Source organism: Dromiciops gliroides, chromosome 2 (genome assembly GCF_019393635.1).
Source record: "Dromiciops gliroides isolate mDroGli1 chromosome 2, mDroGli1.pri, whole genome shotgun sequence".
Classification (NCBI taxonomy): Eukaryota; Metazoa; Chordata; class Mammalia; order Microbiotheria; family Microbiotheriidae; genus Dromiciops; species Dromiciops gliroides.
The window spans coordinates 473,762,452-473,785,311 of NC_057862.1; the positions used below are offsets into that span (position 1 = coordinate 473,762,452).

General features: G+C 42.9%; 1 protein-coding gene across 1 annotated transcript in view; it reads left to right on the forward strand.

Moving 5' to 3' along the window:
* Positions 1 to 20,462, forward strand: part of TOGARAM2 (TOG array regulator of axonemal microtubules 2) — a 99,526-nt gene extending 79,064 nt beyond the window's left edge. Inside the window, exons 21-22 of the mRNA XM_043986703.1 lie at positions 6,468 to 6,554; positions 18,042 to 20,462. Of these exons, the coding sequence (XP_043842638.1) occupies positions 6,468 to 6,554; positions 18,042 to 18,298 (344 nt within the window). The 3' untranslated portion in view covers positions 18,299 to 20,462. The remainder of the gene's footprint in view (positions 1 to 6,467; positions 6,555 to 18,041) is intronic.
* Positions 20,463 to 22,860: the final 2,398 nt, after the last annotated feature.

Genomic DNA, 22,860 nt, shown 5'->3' on the forward strand with positions numbered 1-22,860 from the left:
GTCTTCCTGACCCCAGGCCTGGCACTCTATCCACTGTGCCATGTTGGCATATGCCCCTAGTATCTCAGTATCTGACAGGATTTACATTCAAGTCTTCTCAATACCAAGTCTATAAGAACTGCCTCTGAATGCAGAGTAATAGGAAGGTCATTGTAATATGGTGTTCTGACCACTTTGCAAAGTGCTTCGCTCACTACAAACCTATGAGGGTGGTAGAGCAAGTATCATCTTTGAAATGAAGTGACTTACTCCAAGGGACACAGCTAGTGAGCATGAGAGCCGGGCCTCAGGCCCAGGTCTGGTTACAAGTCCCTCAAGCTTTCCACCTTGGGAAGTCAGAGAAGTTTATGGAATGAAGTGCTGACCACCTATTCATCACTAGCAAAAAGCAGAGTATGTGACGCCTGGGGAGAAAACACAGCATGAAGGCAGGATAGGCAAGTCGAGGCCTTCCCATGAGTACAAAGTTGGACTAGATCTGATATCTAAGGCCCTGCCCAATCCAAGATCCTGGGACTCTTCACTGGCTTGAGTGTGGCCATCCTGTAAAGTCAGGAAGCTAACCAGGAAGAAGGAAGGTCTTAAGGGATTTAAATGAGCAAGTACAGTGCCATTTTATAGATGGAGAAACTGCGACCGAGGGAGGTAAAGTGACCTGTCCCATTGTCACATCAACTCTTGGGTGTTATTACTACCAAAAAGAATACCTAACCAAACTATATCCCTGCTTTCTCATCCCTTCAAATATTCTTTTTGTGAGAATAAGCTACTTATATATTGAGGAAATACTTAATTTAAAATATGAGAAAGGATAGCCAAACTTTTTCAAGTGATATTTTTTATGTGACAGTATTTTTGTAGTCACAAGTTGAATAAAGAATATTGACAATGCAAAACCCCACTTTATAACTTGTTTGTTTATTATAAAAAAAGAATTTGATTTAAAAGAGTGAAATGCCATCTTAAAGTTTCTCCTCCAAAGGTATCTCACATGCATATGTCAAAATCATATAAGAGTCTTTGGAAGACTGAATAATAGAGATGACCATTGAGTGACTCTGATTTGTAATATAAAAGAAAGCATAAAACAGGGAGACATAGCGCTACCAAAGGTGTTCACCACTGACATGGAAGATGTCAAAAGCAGAGTCCAAGTAGAAGAGGCAGACTCTATACATGTTGAGAAGTCTTGTAGTTCAGAAGTGTCAAATTCCTGCCCTAAAATATAATTGGGAAATGTTTACCAAAGATACGGCACAACACAGATAGTGTTAATTTGTGGTTTTCTAAGTCAATAGTTTGAGTTTGACAACAGTACTGTTTGTAGATGACTTTGCACTCATTGTAAGGGGCACTGAAGCATGGCAGTGCCTCATTGATGAGACCCATAAGGACTCCAAAAAGTTTGGCCTAACTATCCATGCAGGAAAAACCAAGTAGATGAAGAATGCCTATTGTCTGGATGGATAGCTCATTAAGCTGCAGATGGATAGTGAGCTGGGCCTGGAACTGAATGGGAAGCAAGAAGACCTGCTGGAATATATTTTACAAAATTGGGCATTGCTTTCAGTGACCCCAAGCTCCTCCCTGAAAATAGAACCCCATCTTGAGTATTTAAAGTTTTGAGTTCCAAATTCTATCCCTCTCTCATTCCCTCCCTCCCCTCCCCCCTTCCTGAGGTGGTAAACAATCAAATATAGATTATACATGTGCAATTATGTAAAAAATTACCATGTTAGTCATTTTCTATAAAATGACTCACATAAAAAAAAGAAAGCGCAAAACAGCATGCTTCAGTCTGTGTTCAATCAGCATCAGTTCTTTCTCTGGAGGTGGATAGTATGCTTCATCATTAGTCCTTTGGGATTGTCCTGGATCACTGTATTGCTGAGAGTAGTTAAGTCATTCAAAATTGCTCATGGACCAATGATGCTGTCACTGCACAATGTTCTCCTGGTTCTGCTCACTTCACTATATATCAGTTCATATGAGTCTTTCCAGGTAGAACCCCATCCTGTAAATGTAAATAAATGTTCTTCTGGTGATGTTGTATGGTTACAAATAATGGAATATTATAGTCTCTGAGAATTTCAATGGTGGATGATCCAAAAGGCAATGTAGGGACACATAGTGGATATAAATAGACTGTAGTATGAGAGCAATGATAAATTATATGTAAAAAATGGGGGAAAGAATTAAAGATATATAGTATTTATAATATATGTATATATACATACATATATACACATATGTATATATGTATATATACGTGTGTATGTATATATACATACATACATACATACACACACATACATATATATATATATATATATATACACACACACACACACACACACACACACAATTTTTTTTGGCGGGGCAATGATGGTTAAGTGACTTGCCCGGGGTCATACAGCTAGTAAGTGTTTGAGGCTGGATTTGAACTCAGGTCCTCCTGAATCCAGGGCTGGTGCTTTATCCACTGTGACACCTAGTTGCCCCCAAAGAGATATATTACCAGAAAAGGATATGGAACAGCCAAGCATGAAGAACAACAGCTCACATGGTGCTTTGGTAACCATGTGACCTGTGATTTAAGAGGACCGGGTGGTCAGACTTCTTGTGGAGGATTTGAAGGAAAATATGGACAGGTTGCACTGGATGAAGACGCTTGAGTGGGACATGACTTATACTTCTGGGGGGAGGGGGGGACCAACACTGAAGAGATCACAGATTGGACAAAGTATTGAAATATGAGTATCCTACCCAGGAATGTCCTGGAGCCTAGATGAACCTGCTGGAGATCCAGTTGTTAAATTTTCCATGTGAGCATTTACACATCATAAATTGTCAGATGCCACAGGCTCAGTTTATTGTTGGTTGATTGAATAGACTTAAAGTCATAGAGAAAATGTAATATGTGTTGTGCATACAACCCCCTCCCCCCTCCAGCCAGTTGTTAAACATTGACCAGCCGACCACTGATTCTACCTGTTTTACAGATGAGGAAGCTGAGGCACAGAGAGGAAAAAGTGGCTTTTTCAAGTTAACACAGTTCATTAGTGCTAGTCTTTTGACTAAAACTTAGGTCTTAACTCCCAGTTCAAGGTTTTTGTTTTTTTTTTTTTTAAGTGAGGCAATTGGGGTTAAGTGACTTGCCCAGGGTCACACAGCTAGTTAAGTGTCAAGTGTCTGAGGCTGGATTTGAACTCAGGTACTCCTGAATCCAGGGTCGGTGCTTTATCCACTGCGCCACCTAGCTGCCCCAGTTCAATGCTTTTTGCACAGTCCCTGGGTGAGGTCCCAAGTCTTTCTAGCCTCAGATGATTTAGACATGGAGAAAGCTTCCTTGGTTTGGCTTGTTGTCGTAATACCTCATCTCTCTTGCAACTCACCTACAGGTATAAACATGCTCTCTGAAAGAACAGGGTGTCTTCTTTGTCTTACCTTCTACTCATGGAAACTGTCAAAGTGTTTCTGCAAAATCCCAGGGTCAGGGTGTACCCACCCAACCTTCCTATCAGCATGGGGAAGGTGGGGCAGGAATAGTCCAGCTGTGTGTTCTTACAGGAGATCTTTGGGTTTAGGAGTCATCAAGCCCAGCTTCCTCATTTTATAGATGGAGAAACTGGGACTGAGCCAGGTAAAGTGATCTGGCCCATTGTCATATCAACAGTAAATAGCAGGGCCAGGATTTTAACCCAGGCCTTGCCATTCCAAACAACACTCTTTTGTATTGCACCACTGCCCATTACGAACTTTCCTCACTCTCTGTGGGACTAGCTCTGTTTTTATATATGTTTCCAAGTAGCTGCCTTAGCACAAGGAAGGCAGGAGTCAGGCTTCACTACTTTGGTTTGACTGAGGCCCGAGGGGGAGCTAATTGTAGTGTAGGGATGATGAAGTTGCCGCTAAATTCAACATGTCAGTTGATATTTATTTAACCAATGCTGGTGGGTTCAAGGAAAAACTAGGCATGATGGTGTGACATTCCCCTTCCCCATTTTCCCCTCCCTTTCCCCTAACAGTGACCTTTTATTCGCTATTGTTATTAAAGCAATCTGTCTGCATTTCTCCTTTACTTATAGAGAACATAATATTTATTCTATCTTTGCATCCCCAGCATCTAACACAGTAGCTGGTATGTAGCAGGTGTATAGGAAACATGGAATGAAACTGAACTGAAATTTTAAAAAAGGAAGTGGTTCCTGTTGGGGCCAACTTTACTTAGAGATGGAATAATAGGAGATTTCTCTCATCAGTGCCCCAAATTCCATCATTTCTTTGGGCCAATCATTTCTCCTCCTGTGACCCTCTTTTACAATGGTAGTGCTTTCCAGAGCTAACGCTAATAATACCTTAGAGTGAATGAGTTCAGTCTGTTCTTTTTTCTGTACTATAGGAGATATTAGGACTGAAAGAGACTTGGACATCTGGGCCAGGATGAGAGGGAGGAAGGAGGAGGAGAAAGGGAGAGGGAGAAATAGAGAGATGGGAGGTGGGGGGTGGAGAAAGGAAAAGGGGGGTCGGGGAGGGAGAGAAGGAAAGGAAGAGAGAGAGAGACAAAGACAGAGAAAGACAGAGAGAGAGAGAGAGAGAGAGAGAGAGAGAGAGAGAGAGAGAGAGAGAGAGAGTGAGTGAGTGACAGACCGACCCAGAGAGCCAGAGCCAGAGATTTCCAAGACTTAGCAGGTTTTCCTATAGCTGGGCCATGGTCCCTGACTTCAGGGAGCTTATTATATATGGGGTAAAATTTAATCTGAGGCAGCAAATGGGATGCAACATAATATTGTAAGGAAAGAATTAGCAGTCAGAAGAAGTGAATTCTAATTCTCAGTCTGTACGTAACTTGCTGGGTGACTTCTTTGAGACTAAATGCCTCTGGTGACTTAGAGGCAGTTAGGTGGCTCAGTGGGCCTGGAGTTAGGAAGACCTGAGTTCAAATGCAGCTTCAGATACTTAGCTATCTGTGTGACCCTGGGCAGGTCACTTAACCTCTGCTTCCCTCAGTTTCCTCAACTGTAAAATGGGAATAGTAATAGCACTTACTTCCCAGGGTAGTTGAAAGGATCAAATGAGATAACATTTGTAATGCACTTAGCATTGTGCTTGGCACATATTTATGGTTAATAAATACTTATTTCTTTCCTTTTTTCCTGTGCAGGTCAATTTCTTGGCCTCAATTTTTTCATCTTTAAGATGATCATAGAATTTTGGAAATTATTCATGGGGTCACATATTTAGGGCTCAAAGGGATTTTATCAAGTCCAGTCTCCTCATTTTACATAAGAGGAAACTGAGGCTCAAAGAGATTAAGTGACTTGCCTGGAGTCACACAGCTAGTAAGTGTTTGAGACAAGATTTGAATTTAGGTCTTCTGGAATCTGGGTTAAGAGTTCTATCCACTATGTTTCCAAACTGCCTTGAAGGGGGTGGTACTAGATGACATATATAGTTCCCTCCACATTCCAGGTTCAGAATTACATATAAAGCTTACTTGCATAGGCTCAGTCTATAAAATGGATTGAATAATGCCTACCCTAGCTATCTCCCAGGTGACCCTCATAGGTTGTTGTAAGGCTCAAAGGAGAAATCAGCTGGGAAAATACTTTGAAAAATTCAAAAGTTTCTTCCCAACCAGTAAACATACAGTGTTACTGCTGACTTTCTTGTTGTTTAGTCGTGCCCAACTCCTTGTGACCCCATTTGGGGTTTTCTCGGCAGAGGTACTGGACTGCTTTGCTATTACTTCTCCAGCTCATTTTGTAGATGAGGAAACTGAAGCAAACAGAGAGAAGTGACTTGCCCAGGATCACACAGCTACTAAGTGTCTCGGGCCACATTTGAACTCAGGAAGATGAATCTTCCTGACTCCGGATCCTGCAGCCTATCTACTGCGCCCCCTAGACTACTTGTACACATTTCTGTTCCTCTGGCCTCTGAAGGAGAAGTGCAGGCGTCTTTTGGAGTTAATGCATAAATCCAATGGCTCCAGCTTTAAGGATTAGGATGTGGAAAACAACTCTCATTGGTGTAGCAGCACCTCCCATCTATGGTACAGTTTGTCTCCTATAACTACCCTCAGAGGGTAATAGCCCTGTGCTATCTCTAGAGTAGATCTTCTCTGCTCCTTGTTGTTTTAGGGATGCATGCCTGGGGCACTGAGAGCTGGAGAGATTTGCCCAGGGCTGCACAGAGCGGTATGTGTCAGAGGCAGACCTTGAACTCAGGTCTTCCTGACTTTAGGCTCAGTGCTCTCTGTGCTGTGCCACCAGCACCTCTGGCCACTAGGCATCTATGTGGTAAATTTCCACTTCATTATATTAGGGGTACCTTACTGACCTGAAAGAATCTCTTTGGCTTTTCGGAGAGTGTCCTTTTCTATTAGTGGGTACTGTTCACCCTGGGGATCAACTGCTCCAGAAACACAAGAAATATTTCAATCTATTTCAATCTATCCCTTTCAGACAACTTTTCCCTGCTACAAGCATTTGCAGGGCGGCTTTGTTTCCTGACTGGCAGAGCAATGTGTGACATCACGCAGCGTCTATCAGGTAAGAAACCCCGGGCCTCAGAACAGGTTTTGTGATCCCCATGTTACAGCCCTCTACCTTTTCCTGATGTATCCCTCCCATGGTGCCTAAAAACTCCTGCCCTTTCATTTCTAACTGCCTTAAACTGTCCATTCCTTTGTTTACCCTATTTGTAAAATAGTTGAAACATACAATTCTCTAAGCACTAGTTTATATATGGTTTATAAACTATATACTTTAGCCATTTTCTTTTTTATAATATTTTCTTTTCCCCTCAATTATATGTAAAAACAATTTTTAACTTTAGTCAGGTTTTTTAAAGTTTTGAGTTCCAAATTCTATCTCTCCTTCCCTCAGATAGTAAGCAATCGGATATAGGTTATACATGTTCAATCATGTAAAACATTTCCATATCAGTCATTTTGTGTAAGAAGACTCAAAGAAAGAGAGAAAGAGAGGAAGGAAGGAAGGAAAGAAGGAGGGAGGGAGAAGAAATAATATACTTCGGTCTGTATTCACACAACATAAGTTCTTTCTCTGGAGGTGGAGAGCATGTTTCATCATGAGTCTTTTGGGATTGTTTTAGATCATCATATTACTGAGAATAGCCAAGTCGTTCACAGTTCTTCATTGTACAGTATTGCTATTACAGCATACAATGTTCTCCTGGTTCTGCTTACTTCACTTTGTATCAGTTCATGTACATCTTTCCAGATTTTCCTGAAATAATTCTGCTTGTCATTTCTTATAGTACAACAATAATCCATCACCATCATATACCACAGCTTGTTTAGCTATTCCCCAATTGATGGGTATCCTTTTGATTTCCAATTCTTAGCCACTACAAAGAGCTCTATAAATATTTTTGTACAAATAGGTCCATTTCCCTTTTTTTCAAAGTCATTAAAAAAATATTTCAAATGGTTTCCACAATGGTTAGACCAGTTCACACTTTGAATCACAGGATGTAAGTGTGTCTTTCATTCTGTAGCCTCCCCCAATGTCGATTATTTCCATCTTTTATTATCCTCTTACCAATTGATTTTATGAGGGGTGAAACCTCAGAGTTGTTCTAATTTGTGTTTTGTTTATTATTGGTGAAATATTCTTACAATACTTCTTTCGGCAAGTATTTGTTCAAAGCCTTTAACCATTTATCCATTAGAGAATGCCTTACCAAAAATTGTATGGGGGCTAATGGGAACCATTTTTCACTATTTTTTCTGACATAGTTTCTGAGAATAGACAGTTAGATAGCAGGCGCTGCTTGTTATCCCACCATATCCAGATTTCAGCTAAGATAAAGTGCCCCAACTTTAGCTCCTTTCTTGTGGTAGAGGTGGAAAGTAAGCTTAGAAGCATTTTACTCTTGGACTTGAGCATATTCACTGACCCAAGGGCTCCTCTCCCTACCAGGTGCTATTGATGAAATTGATCCAGAGGGAATTTTTTTTAACGTGCTTTTCAAACTGAACATAGCACAATATTGGCTCTTTGTCTTTCAATGGGGAGTGAAGCTAATAAAGGGGAAACTGAGTCCACCACTTATCCAGTCTTTTTATCCTGATCATGTTACTCCTTAACTCACTGAAGGATGTTAGAACTAGGAGACACCTCAGGGATCAATTAATCTAAGCCATCCACTATAGAATACAGTTTACATGTAAGGGACTTGATCCTATGGAGGGGAAATGATTTGTCCAAGGTCATATAGCTAGTAAGTAGCAGAACTGGGACTTAAAACCAGTGTCGTCCTCCAAGTCTTGTATTCTTTCCACTATGCTTCTCTGAGAGATTAAATTTGCTACAATATCTACCACTAGCCTGGTTAGGAATACTTTACCCCTAAAAAGGGATTGAACTTAACTTGCAATTACTACTAGTAAAGGAGATTAAAACTGTCTCCTTGAAAATGCTCCCCCCTCTCTTAGCAGAAGTAGGATTCTGGGTGTGGAACAGTGCCTATATTGCTCATCACTCAGTCAGGCAACAAGCACTTATTAAATACTTACCATGTACGAGGCACTGTGCTATGCCCTCAGGATCCAAAGAAAGGCATAGAAACAGGCCCTATCCCCAACAAGCTAATATTCTTTTTTAAAAAATAAATATTTATTTATTTAGAATTTTCCCCACCTTACACATAAAAACAAATTGTAACATTGATTTTCTTTTTTGTTTGTTTGTTTGTTTTTTTTGTGGGGCAATGGGGGTTAAGTGACTTGCCCAGGGTCACACAGCTAGTAAGTGTCAAGTGTCTGAGGCCGGATTTGAACTCAGGTACTCCTGAATCCAGAGCCAGTGCTTTATCCACTGCGCCACCTAGCCGCCCCCATAACATTGATTTTTCAAAACTTTGTGTTCCAAATTCTCATCCTTCCTCCCTATTCCCCCCTTAAGAACTCAAGCAATCTTGCAAAACATAGCAGACAAAAAAACTTTAGAAAAAGGAACTAACAACAGCAACAACAAAATATATTTCCATTTTTATTCAGCTACCATCAGTTCTTTCTCTGTAGATGGATCACATTTTTCATAAGTCCTTTAGAGATGTCTTGGATCATTGCATTGCTGAAAAGAACGAAATCATTCGCAACAGATCATCTTACAATATTGCTGTTATTTTGCACATAGTACATTTCACTTTGCATCAACCCATGCAAGTCTTTTCAGGTTTTTCTGCTAGCATCCTGCTCATCTTTTTTTTTTTTTTAATAGTAAACTACATTTATATAGTACTCTAAAGGGAGATTTCCTCACAAAACACCCATTAGGTTGATTATTACAACAACAATAATAGATAACATTTTTATAGTACCTTATACCTGTAAGGAGCTAAAATTCTAGCTAGTCTGTCTAAAATATCTAATGAGTGGTCACTAATAAATTATAAGCTTTAGCAAGAGTTAGACTTTTAAGCATTTATTAAGGAGAATAAGAATTTGGTGAAGAGAAAGAGAAATGCCTAGATTCATCTATTCATTAAAGGGAGAGCGCATTTCTAGCTCCACTCTCCACCAGAGTCCTGACAAAAGAGAGCGAGAGCACCAGCCTCGCCCCTTCTTCCTCCCACAAGCAAACGTCACTTCCTGATGCCAAAGAAAAGCCACATGGCTTGCCCTCAGGCTCTTTCTCCTCATGGCTGAGCTTTCCTACAGTAGCTCTCCAGCAGGTGGTGTTATTCCAATCGTTACATACCTGACAAAGAATTTTCATCACAATAGCCCAACAAAGTAAGTACCACCACTACCACCACCACCATCATCATCCTAATCCTCATTTTACATTGCTCTTGCCTCTGCTTCAATTCTTTCCCCAGTTACTATTGTTGTGTTTCCCTCTATCCTATTCGCTCCCATGATATTGACTCTATTTTCCATCTTGTTTGATCCTATCCCTCCTCAAAAGTGTTTTGCTTCTGACTGCCCCTCCCCCAATCTGCCCTCCCTTACTTTACCCCTCCTCCCTTTTCCCCTTCCCTTCCCACTTCCCTACAGGGCAAGATCTATTACTATACCTACTTGAATATGTATGTTATTCCCTCTTTGAGCCAATTCTAATGAGAGTAAGGTTCATTCATTCCCCCACTCCTCCCCCATCTTCCCCTCCACTCCATAAGCTTTTTCTTGCTTCTTTTATGTAAGATACTTTGCCCCTTCCACCTCTTCCTTTCCCTTTCTCCCAGTGCAGTCATCTCACCCCTTAATTTTATTTTAAAGATGTCATCATAGGGCAGCTAGGTGACACAGTGAACAAAGCACCTGCCCTTGACCCAGGAGGACCTGAGCCCAAATACAGCCTCAGACATAAGATACTCCCTAACTGCATGACCCTGACTGCCCCACAAACAAAAAACAATAAACAAGCAATAAATGCTTTACAGATATCATCCCTTCATAATCAATCCCCACTTGTGCCCTCTGTCCAAATTTATTCCTTTCAGCTGTCCTAATACTGAGAAAGTTCTTATGAGCTAGAAGTATCATCTTCCCATCTAGGAATGTAAACAGTTTCACCTTTTAACATCCCTCATGATTTCTTTTTCCTGTTTACCTTTTTATGCTTCTCTTGGGTCTTGCATTTGAAAGTCAAATTTTCTATTCAGTTCAGGTCTTTTCATCATGAATGCCTGAAAGCCCTCTTTTTCATTGAAGTCCCACTTTTCCCCCTGAAAAATTATACACAAGTTTTGCTGGGTAGGTGATTTTTGGTTGTAATCCCAATTCCTTTGCCCTCCAGAATATCATATTCCATGCCCTCCAATCCTTTAATGTAGAAGCTGCTTGCTCTTGTGTTATCCTGACTGTGGCTCTACAGCACTTGAATTGTTTCTTTCTGGATGCTTGCGATATTTTCTCCTTGACCTGTGAACTCTGGAATTTGGCTATAATATTCCTGGGATTTTTCATTTTGGGATCTCTTTCAGGAGGTGATAGGTGGATTCTTTCAATTTCTATTTTATCTTTTGCTTCTAAAATATTAGGGCAATTTCCCCTGACAATCTCTGGGAATATGATGTCTAAGCTCTGTTAAGGGTTAAAATTCTAGCTAAACTGTCTAAAACATTTAATGAGTGGTCGCCAATAAATTATAAGCTTTAGCAAGAGTTAGACTTTTAAGCATTTATTAAGGAGAATTTCCTTGTCTGAGCACCTTGCTGGCTCTTTCTTATCCAACCAGAAGATCAGAAGTGTGAGATTCAGCTTTCCTCTTCATGGTCAGCCATCTGTTAAGTCAGGAAGCCCAAAAAGCCCCAGCGCTCTCTGTGCAGGCTCCCTTTCCTCCTTCCTGTCTCCTCCCAGACCATAGGAGGCTCCTCAAGTTGATTGGCTGGTAGCCTTGATAGACAGCACCCATGAGCAAACGTCATTTCCTGACACCAAGGAAAAGCCACAATGCCTCTGAGGCATTTTCCTCATGGTGGAGCTTTCCCACAGCAAGTCTCCAGTAGGTGGCATCATTCCAATCATTACACTCTTTTTTTGATCATGGTTTTCAGGTAGTCCAATAATTTTCAAATTATCTCTCCTGGATCTATTTTCCAGGTCAGCTGTTTTTCCAAGGAGATATTTCACATTGCCCTCTATTTTTTCATTCATTTGGATTTGCTTTATTGTGTCTTGATTTCTCATAAAGTCATTAGCTTCCATTTGATCAATCCTAATTCTTAAGCAATTATTTTCTTAAGAGAGCTTTTCCATTTGGCTTTTCAAGCTGTTGACTTTTTTTTCCCATGACTTTCCTGCGTCACTCTCATTTCTCTTTCCATTTTTTTCCTCTACCTCTCTTACTCTATTATCTTCAAAGCCCTTTTTGAGCACTTCCATGGCATGAAACCAATTCATATTTTTCTTGGAAGCTTTGGATGTAGGAGCTTTGACTCTGTTATCTTTTTGTGAGGGTGTATTTTGATTTTCTTTGTCACCAAAGAAACTTTTAATAGTCTGCATTTTTTTCTTTCTGATAATTTTTTTTTCTAGCCTATTTCTTGGCTTTTAACTCTTTCTTAAAGTGGGGCCCTGCCTCCAGGATGCACTATCCCAAGCTTCAGGGGGTCCCAGGTGGATCAATTTAAGGAGGGGCAGGTTCTTCACTCCCCTGGCCTGTGCTTTGGTCTGTAAATAGCCCCAGGCTTGCTGGCTCTTTAACCTGGAAACAGAATTTTGTCTCACTATTGTTGCTAGCTTTGTGCATGCCTGTGCCCCTCCCCCACCTGGGCCTGCCGCTCAAGACTGCTTCCTGGTTCCCAGCACAGGCAAGAAAACTGAATTCCACCTTAGTGCCAGCATCCACCTCTGTAATCTACCCCCTGCCACCCGCTCAACCCTCTCACCAGACTGTGAGCTGAGTTTCAGAAGTATCCATAGCTGCAGCTGTTTCAGAAGCTCCAGAGGTCTCTTTCTCTGGTGTGGCCTACCTGGGGCTGGGGTTCGATCTGTGTCTATGCAGCCTGGGTCTGGGCTCCACTCCCACCCTGGTACAACAGACCTATCCTACCGACCTTCTAAGCAGTCTTTAGCTGGAAAATAATCTCACCCCATCCTTTTGTATGTTCTGCTGCTCCAGGAATTGTCTTATGGCATTATTTGAAGGTTTTTGGAGTGATTATTTGGGGGAGCTCCAAGTTGTCACTGCCTATCCCCTGCCATCTTGGCTCTATCCCTCTTTTTTTTTTTTTTAAAAAGAAGTCTTTATTGATATTTTCTTTCTTACATTACCATAGTATCCCATGTATCCCTCCCCCACCACCTCCCTAAAAGCCAGTCCATGTGACAAATAGTACTTTTTTTTTACAGAGAAAGAAAAAGTCATTACAACTGATTGATACCTTGCAAAAGTCCAAAAACATAGGCATTGAGTAAACCTTGAACTCAGGTTGCTGCTTATGCACCATGCCTATTACTTGATTTGTTTGCCTAGATTCTAATTCCTTGTTCCTCAGATGCTGTTGTAGACCCCTTACTCCATGTTGCCCAGATCTTCTGTCCAGGTCCCTTCCTTATTGTTTCCTAATTTGCTAGTCTGCACCCTGTACTTCATTTACCTTGCATCTATACACTCTAGTATTCTTTTTTTTTTTTTTTTTTTTTTTTTGCGGGGCAATGGGAATTAAGTGACTTGCCCAGGGTCACACAGCTAGTAAGTGTCAAGTGTCTGAGGCCGGATTTGAACTCAGGTCTTCCTGAATCCAGGGCTGGTGTTTTATCCACTGTGCCACCTAGCTGCCCCCACTTTAGAATTCTTGTCTGCCCAAAGTGATGGATTGTTCCCTTCTGCTCTTCCTTGACACTGATAACTTCTCTGAACTTACCTACTGGCCCTGCTAATTTATAGCATCTGCAACCTCTGTTCTTGTCCTGGGCCCCTCAGCCTCTCATGTTACCACCCAGGTGCCCAAATGACAATAGCAGTGATTTGGGGACAAGCTGGAAGAAGTCAGAAATATATGGGAATGGAGTGGGGGGGGGGAAGCACTAATTATATACAAGACCCCCAGCTTAGATGCACCAATCCCTGATTCGAGGTCATTCTTTTTTGACCTTATGCAGACAATCTGCTTCAGCCTAGAAATAGGTGATCATCATTTCTGCCAATCCTTGAATTTTATTACATTTTTTCCACCCTGTTCCAATAGACTAAAAATGGCAGCTGTTTCTCCCCCTGAAGCCACTCTTCATTAAGTTCAGTGCTAGCCATGGGCAGAGGAGATGGTAATTTCAACTGACACCGAGAGATGGCCAATAAAAACTTGGCTTAATAGGAGTAAATCTCTTGCTAATTACCCCCAGCTACATTTAAACCTAAACTTAATGGGCCTTTCTCTGCTTTGACGGCTCCCAGGAGGGCATCTGCAGCCTCAGTCAGCTAGAAAGACCACTGACGGCCAATTCCTGCAATCAGTGATCTCCTCCGAGTTGGCTTGCCTCCTTCTCTTTCAGTGAAGAAAATATGAACAGAAATGAAGGCCCGGGCTCTGGAACAAAAAGCGAGGGTGGTAGGGATTGCATCTGTCATTGGAACATAAGAGAAGGAGATGACTCTTCTTCCAGTCCGACATGCATCCTGACACAGCTGAGTTTAAGAGGGTTTTGTCTTCTCAAGTGCAGAGAGCTGTGCCAGTGGGGATGAGTGCCTTTGGGATCAGTGAACTTGGCACTGGGGCTTAGCATGAATCTCTAGGGACTGGAATAAGCATGTGTCGCTGCCCTGGTCAGGGACAGGATTCATCAGCGTGCCTCAGACTGCCATCTCGTGACAATATTTCTGGGCAGAGGACTGCTCCTAGGAAGGTAGGAGGATAAGGCAAAGCAGATCTAGAATCTGGAATCCAGGCCAGCATTTCCTTGTGGGGTTTCCTGCTTGCTGGTGCTGCCTGTCCCGAAATCTTTGGGTCTCCTTTGTTCTGCCCCCTGATTACTTAACACTTGCTTCTCCCAATCTTAGCCGACTTCCCTAGGATTGGCTGCTTCCTTTTCTAGATCTCTGGTCTCTACTGCTTAGCTGGACTCCTGATCCTGAGCATCTTCTGGCCAGCCCTATAGCATTACTGCCCATGGATTGAACTTCTGGGTCTGGAGTCAGAGAACGTGGGTTCTAATTCCACTTACTAGTCTACTGTGAGACCTTGGGCAAGTCACCAATGCTTTCCGAGCCTCAATTTCCTTATCTATAGAGTGGGGGTAGCCCATATGGCCTCTGCGGCCACTTCCAGTTCTAGAACTATGATTCTATGATCTAAGAAAATACAGCCCCCCTGAAAGGGCATATCATAATCACAATTCAAATATCACCATGTTGTCCTTCCTCTAGCCAGCTGATCTGGGCATTCATCATGGACAAGTTGTGCATCATCTTGTGGCTCTGTAAGGGCCTGACAGCAGAGGGAGCAGATGACCAGGGTCTGCTGTCCCTGCCTAACAGCCTGGCATGCTCAAAGCATCCCTGACCTGCTTAGTGGCTACTGTCCCATCCCAGCGCATAGTTGCCTGCGTGCCTCACTCTGGCTTAGGGCAAGATTAGCCCACAGAAGGGAGGCTAACAGGGTGATTACAGAATCATTAGTCCCTTCTTCATCCTGTCATTGCTGATTAGGCCAGTAGCAGTAGGAAATTATTTGGCTTTGAGCAAATGTTTGGCCCACTGGGTTTATCTGAACATACCTACTGCATCTGACCTGATGCTGGAGAGAATGCTGGCCAATAACAGGTCAGGTTTTTGCCAACACCAACTGGTTGGTCTTTGACAATCATGACCTGAGGCAGGTGTCTGATAGATGGAATCTGGTGTGAAAGCTAACTTCTGTCCCTTATCTGTCCCATGGAGTTCTCATAACTCCATGGAAAACAAAACCTTCAGGGTTAAGTGACTTAAGAAAACCCCAAGGGGGGTCATGAAGAGTCCTATATGACTGAAACCATTGAACAACAATAACAACTGCTATACAAGACTAAGTGTGAAATGAGTGTTACAGAAAATGGTGCTATCAGATTCCAGCATGAGTGAGGGTTGTACTTTGTTAAGGCCTTTTGACCTATGGACTTTTGAACTATTGACATAAATCATGCGGTTTGGAATGTTTTTTTTTTATTTTTTATTTTTGCGGGGCAATTGGGGTTAAGTGACTTGCCCAGGGTCACACAGCTAGTAAGTGTCAAGTGTCTGAGGCTGGATTTGAACTCAGGTACTCCTGAATCCAGGGCCAGCGCTTTAACCACTGCGCCATCTAGCTGCCCCCGGAATGTTTTTATTTTTAATATGATTAATTATGGTGATAATTTTCCTAATGTGGAACTGCTCTGTATCCCTAGTATATTTTTAATTTGCTCCAGTGAATGATTTATTGAAAATATTGCTATGGTGGTTTATTTATTTTTTTTGGTATAGGATCTTATTTAAATTTTTTTCACTAATATTCATTAGTGATATTGATCTCTGGTTCTCATTCTTTGTTTTATCCTTCCCTGTTTTAGATTCACTCTAGGATTTCAGAGGCCAGAGAGCTCAGTGGGGGAAGAGGGGTAGTGAGGAAAGCATTTGGGGGAAGGTAGGATTTGACCTTAGCCTTGGCCAAAGGGTCTATCTTTTCAGATAGGCAAAAAAGCACAGTACCTGGCACTTAGTACATACTATACATATGCTTGTTGAATGAATGGGGAGGACATTCTAGGTGAAGAGAGCATTGTATGCAAAGGTGTAGAAGTAGAAATGTGTGAGGAATTTGGGAGATGGTGAGTGCACCAGTCTGACTGGAGAGGAGATTTTTTTTTTATATGGAGGAAGAATTGAGAGGGGAGTTCAGAAGAGAAGAGGCTTTCAGGGAGACTGATTACAAGAGAAGGATTGAGAAGAAAGGGTGACTGAATGGCTGTGTGGAGACGAGAGAGAGGGAAGAGTTAAGGATAACTCAGAGCTCCTCTTCTCAAGTGACAGAAAAACGATGGGATCATTGACAGGAATAGAGAAGTCAGGAGGAGGAACTGCTTCAAGAGGCACATGATGATTCCAGTTTCAGACATGTCAAGTTTCAGGTGATGGGAGGACATCAAAATGGAAGCATCCATCACTAAGTTGGAGACCAAGGACTATAGCTCAGGGCTGGTGAGAGAGTCCCCCACATAGAAGTGACGGCAGGAGCTTCTATCATTCTCTCATAGTATCCCCTCCTATTCCTTATCCCTCCCGGTTTCATCTTTGTCCTTTTTGTGACCTGCAGTCCTACTCAGGACTTTCCTAGGCCTTCACTCCTACTCCAGCTGCCCTTTCTTCCCTTCCTAATCTCACTCCTTGATGAACCAGTTCAACCCTAAACTGTCCTCTGCCTTGAAATCATCCCCACCCCATCCTCCTATAGCTGCTCATATCTTGCCAAACCCTAGCCCTAGATAACTCTCACCACCTGCCTCTTTCACTCTCCTACTCAGATGGTGCTGAATGGAACTAGAGTAAGTCACAACCCTGCTGATGGTCCACTATAGATTTGTTATCCATTGCTACCTGGGTCCTTCACTGGATCAAGATAACACTTTCATTCCTCCCTAAATGAGAGAGGAATTCCCCACCATGATTACGATTATTCCAAGCCTCCTCTCCTCCCCTCCCCTCCCCTCCCCTCCCCTCCCCCTCCCCCTCCCCCTCCCCTCTCCATCCTCCCATGGCTCTATAGTCATCTCAATTGAGATCATCCCCTTATATTTTACCAACTTCACAGCAATTCAACATAACCTCCCCTTTGTGTTCCTCTCCTTATCCCACAAGCCCTCAACTATTTCTTACAACCCCTGACTCCATCCCACATTGTTTCCTCCTTTACTCCAATCTCTGATGAAAATATAGTCCTTTCCCTCACTAAGTCTTTACGTGTACTCTTTTTTTTTTTTAGTGAGGCAATTGGGGTTAAGTGACTTGCCCAGGGTCACACAGCTAGTAAGTGTTAAGTGTCTGAGGCCGGATTTGAACTCAGGTACTCCTTACTTCAGGGCCGGTGCTCTATCCACTTCGCCATCTAGCTGCCCCCTTTATGTGTACTCTTGACCCCATATCCTCTTATCTTTTCCAGTAGATTGCTCCTCCTTCTCACTATAATCTTCATTCTCTCCCAATCTAACGGTTCCTTTCCTACCATGTACAAATATGCTCACATCTCCTTTATCCTCAAGCGACCCTAACTAGATTTTACCATACCCACTAATCCTATGTCTCTCCTTCCTTTCTTCACCAAACAAAAAATTAAAAAGCTCCCTCTTCCAGTCTTTCAATCTGGCTTTTGACCTCATTACTCCCCTGAAATTATATTCTCCAAAGTTTTCAATGATCTGGCTTGTGCCAACACGTGCATCTAGGTCAGGCATGGCATTGGAGTGGGATGGGGCAGTGGTCGGCATGGCCTCATGGCACAGGCTGGGTACAGCTGACTTGTGTTGGCAGCCTAGTGGCTGACATATGGGGGGAAGGCGGGAGCAGGATACCATTTGTGACTCAGGCTGCTTTTTGATCTCCTTTCCCCGCCAGTGCTGGTGACTTCGGTGTACCCCCGGAAGCCTCAGGGTGTGGAACGACACGTCCTCCCAGTTCTCTGGTACTTCCTGAACAACATGATTGGGAACGGGGTCCTGCCCGGGCATAGCGGCAACGTCCGCACTGTGGTGTGTCAGCTGACCAAGAGCCTCTATGAGCAAATGGGCACCCGACTGCGGGACTGTGCTGCTGGACAGCCAAAGCAAGTCAGCAAGATGCTCCAGGAAATCTTGGACTCAAACTTTCAGTGAGACAGAGAAGGGACAAGGACTGGGGGCCGGGGGAGGGACAAAAGGGGTGCTGCCCCCCACTTTGAGACCATTGGCAGCTCAAGAACTTTCAGCTGGATAAAACATGCATCTGAGATGGGCAATTAATTTTTTTAACTCATTTTTTTTCTAATGGAAGAAGTTACTGGTAGAATAGGCCTCTAGCGCTTCAGATGTATATAGTTTATTTTGAGGTAGAATTAAAAAAAACACCTATTTTTCTAAGGTTTTTTTTTTCTTGCACTCTTTTATCCCCAGAGAACTTTACACAGGTATTTTTGTAAAAACACACACATGCACACACACACACACACACACAAACACAAACAAAGAATCAAACACAATCAATTGTGAGTTATTCTATGATGGTGTTAAAAAGGAAAGAAAAGGCAGGACATTATTTATATATGTTATAGTCTATAGTCTGCTCACTTTCAGATAGACAAACCCATCTGTGAATACTCAGATTACTTCTACTCAAATGGGTAGAGCTGTTTAGAGATGTCTATAGCCATTAGGGACTGTTAGGTCCAATTTGAGATAAGCCGAATAAATAGATGGGGCCAATGGGGATTAGTTCTTTTGCCCTTTGTATTCATCTAAGTAAAATCCTTAAGGTCTGAAGAATCCCACTATGGACTCATTGTTTTGTGGATTGGGTTTTTTTCTTCTCATAAATTAGAGCTAACAATATTTGCATCATTATAGACCAATTTCAGAGTGTTTCTGAGGGGTTTGGGGTTCTTTGGGGAGCAGGTTTTGAGTAACCCTAAATGATGTCCCACATTTAGTCAGGGTTCTACTGGTCATTCTCTTGCATGACTATATAGGTTTTTATTTTATGAAATATAGCACGGGATTGGGAAGGAATAAAGGAGGAAAGTTAGGTCCCAGATGCAAAGAACTAGTATTTGTTGATCTCTGAGGGAGCAAGAGAATGAGAACCCTAATCTCAGGAAGAGAATGTCTAGGGACTGTATGGATCAGTGGTAATTTGACAGAATTGGGCCAGGGAGAGAGTTAACTTGAGGCTATTGGCCTGATATACTGGAAAGGCAGAACCTAGAAAGACAAAGATTGCTGTGCCAATCCATTCATCGTCCCACAAGAAGTTGGCACCTATGGAAATTGGGTGTCAGGGTGCTCCATTCCTCACTGCAAACTCAGGGCCTTTTCCAGTCTCTCTGGCCTCAGGGTTTGAGGTAGGCTCAGGAAGACCCCACTTATGTCAACCAACTCCAGGCTGGGGGCAGCTTCTGGCTGGTTCCGGGTTGCACACAAGGGGTTTTGAGGTCTGAAGAGAATTCAGGCTTGGGATTTGACCTGCCCAGCCAGAATTCCTTAGAGCACTCCAGAAATTCCATAACCTACTCACTACCTGTAAATCTTCAGGTTTTACCCAGGGCTGCATAGGGATTCTCTCCAGCCCCAGGCGAATGTTTGTGATGATATTAGGATGTTTTGAAGCTTATTTGTTTGGGGTAGGCATCTGTGTGTGTCCCCAGACAGGACCTCAGGTTAGTTGCCTTTCAGCTGAGGGCAGGGTAGCAGGATACTTCCAGGAGCAACCCATTAGCTGTTGTTCCAGCTCCAATTGAGTCAGGGCAGGTGGAGCCGGAAGCCTGAATAGCGCCCCCAAAGGCACCAAGAGCTTACTCTGCCACTTATTTATTTTTCTACCCATAGAGAATGCGCTCATCTGACTGGTTGTCTGATTAGCTGCGTATGTTTGCTTAAATTCTAAGCTACCTTCCAGGTTTCCCTCACTTTTGATTGGGACATAGTAGATAGAGTGCTGGACTCGTAGCCCGGAAGACCTGGATTCAGATCTTATTTCTGACTCTTACTAACTGTGTAAGCCATCACCTCTCAACTCTAGGCAGCTGAGACCAAGTTATTGTTGTGACATGCATCAGTGACCGATAGAATTATAGTCCTTGACTTTGGAGGGAAAAATCCTTTCCATCATGGAAGTCGGCTCTTTTTTTTGGGGGGGTGCACCTTGAGGTTAGATAAACTTTGTCTCTTTCCTCCTCTTCTCACTCCAACACTGTAAGAGTGGAAGAACTGAGGGGCAGCTAGGTGGCGCAGTCGATAGAGCACCAGCCCTGGATTCAGGAGGACCTGAGCTCAAATCTGGCCTCAGACACTTGACACTTACTAGCTGTGTGACCCTGGGCAAGTCACTTAACCCCAATTGCCTCACCAAGAAAAAAAGAGTGGAAGAACTGGGAAGAAGGTGGAACTAACATTCCCCTTAGAACCTGGTAGCTTATTAAGAGTTCAGAATCGATTGGGGGTTGTGCTGGAGTACTTAGGAACATACAACTTCTGTTGCACATGTCTGAACTCAGTGACAAAACTAAATCCTTTCCTACTTTGCCTTATCTCCAACTTCCAAGCCTCTCATCTTGGGTACTCAGGTCCTGTCCCAGTGATTGGAGATTTTTTAAAAATTCAGTTGAGAGGCCAAGAATACTCACATATTAAAAAAAATTCCCAATCTCTTAGGTCCTATCTGGTACTTTCAGCCACAGACATGACCACAAGGACCATACTCTTGGCAAAAACAGCTATCATTGTTGTGCTTCTAGTATGCCTTGGGAGGTTTCCATCTCAAGCCATTCCCACATCATTGCTTTTTTTTTTTTAAAACTAATGTGAGTTTTATTTTTAAAAATTAATTTTCTTTTCTTTTCTTTCTTTCTTTCTTTTCTTTTTTTTTTTCTTTAGTGAGGCAATTGGGGTTAAGTGACTTGCCCAGGGTCACACAGCTAGTAAGTGTGTGTTAAGTGTCTGAGGCCAGATTTGAACTCAGGTACTCCTGATTCCAGGGCCGGTGCTCTATCCACTTCGCCACCTAGCTGCCCCCACATTATCGCTTTTACAAAAAAAAAAGTGAAGGCAATAGAGTGACTTGAATTTGGGCCATCTCTCTGGCCGTTTCTTGGAGAGCTACAAGGCAGGCACAGGATGAGGTTTAACTTCGTACTGGTTATCAGAGCATGTATAGTTCTTCCTATGTAGAAATGAAGGCTGTTATGAATAGGATATGCATTTTTGGGGGTTTTTGGTAGTGGGGGGGGTTTCAAACTGAGCCACCCACACTCTCTTGCCTAGTCATTCTTTTGGCCCATAGAATACGCCTACAAGATGACTGGATTGAGGATACAGTCTGTGACTGCAGAACAAAGATTTTTCTCTGTGCAGGAAACAACACATGGTTTGAACCCACAGCTTTGGTCTCATTACTACTGAGCCTGCTAGAGTCAACCATTCACCACAGACTGACACAACCCAATAATGCTTCACGTCCCCTTCCAAGGCTTCTGAAGGATGTCCTCCTCTGCACATCCTTTACTTCTCAGCTTCTTAGGCATAGAAAGAAGGCAATGCCATTGCTTCTGACCACATAGGCTGGTCCCCTCCTTGGGTCCTGCCAGGTGCTAACTGGAGTCACTGCTTTTGTTTAAGCAATTGAACATGGAGTCGAAGGAGACAGTGCCGGACAGTAGGAATGCCATGATCCCTGGAGGCAAAGGACCTTGGTTCAAATCCCATTTCAGACACTACTACCTTAGGTGACCTTGGGCAAGTCACTTATCCTAAACTGGCCTGTTTCCTCCTCTTTAAAATAAGAAGGGTTGGACTAGGTGGCCTCTGAGGAGCCTTCCAGCTCTCCATCTATGACCCTGTTATCCTAAGTGCTGTGTTTCTGCAGGTCTGTTTATTGTTGTGGTCTGGCCTAGTGCTGCTGATGGGAGTGGATTGGGGGCGTTAGAAGTGCAATACCTGGCCAGCTAGTCTGACCAAAGTGGTGGAGAGGGGGCTGTAGGTGAGAAGCAATAAAGAAGAGGCAGAAAGAGGAATGCCAAGTCTTTCACTGTGTGTTAGTTCATGTATTCTAATCATTGTTCAGTCATTTAGTCATGTCCGACTCTTCATGATCACACTGTCCATGGGGTTTTCTTGACAAGGACACTGTAGTACTTTGCCATTTCCTTCTCTAGTGGATTAAGGCAAATAGGGTGAAGTGACTTGCCCAGGGTCACGCAGATAATGTCTGAGGCCGAATTTGAACTCGAGTCTTCCTGATTCCAGATCCAGCACTCTATCCACTGAGTCACCTAGCTGCCTTCATGTACTGTAAAGAGATACCTGGATGTGACGGGCTAAGAAAAGATTAAATCAGGCACATCAGCTGAATAGTTAGGTAGGGTCTAGCAAAAGGGAAATTCAGTGGGTCAGGATGGAGTCTGTCAGGAATGCCAGGAACAGGCTGGACTTTTGTCTGCTCAAGAGCTAAGAACTATTGGCTTTTCAAGCCTGTCTTGCCCACACAGAACTGATGAGCCTCTGATGCTACTGACACCTCTGGGGCAGCTGGGGAAAGGGCTGAATCCTCAGCAACAAAGAGCTGGGATAGAACTTTTGTGGTTCCCACTGTCCTTAGAATGTGAAAGATGTGCAAATGTTTGTTCCCCAATGGAGGGGGTACCTGGTACCCATGGGTGCTGTTTTCTTGTGTATACCCCTTCAGAGAA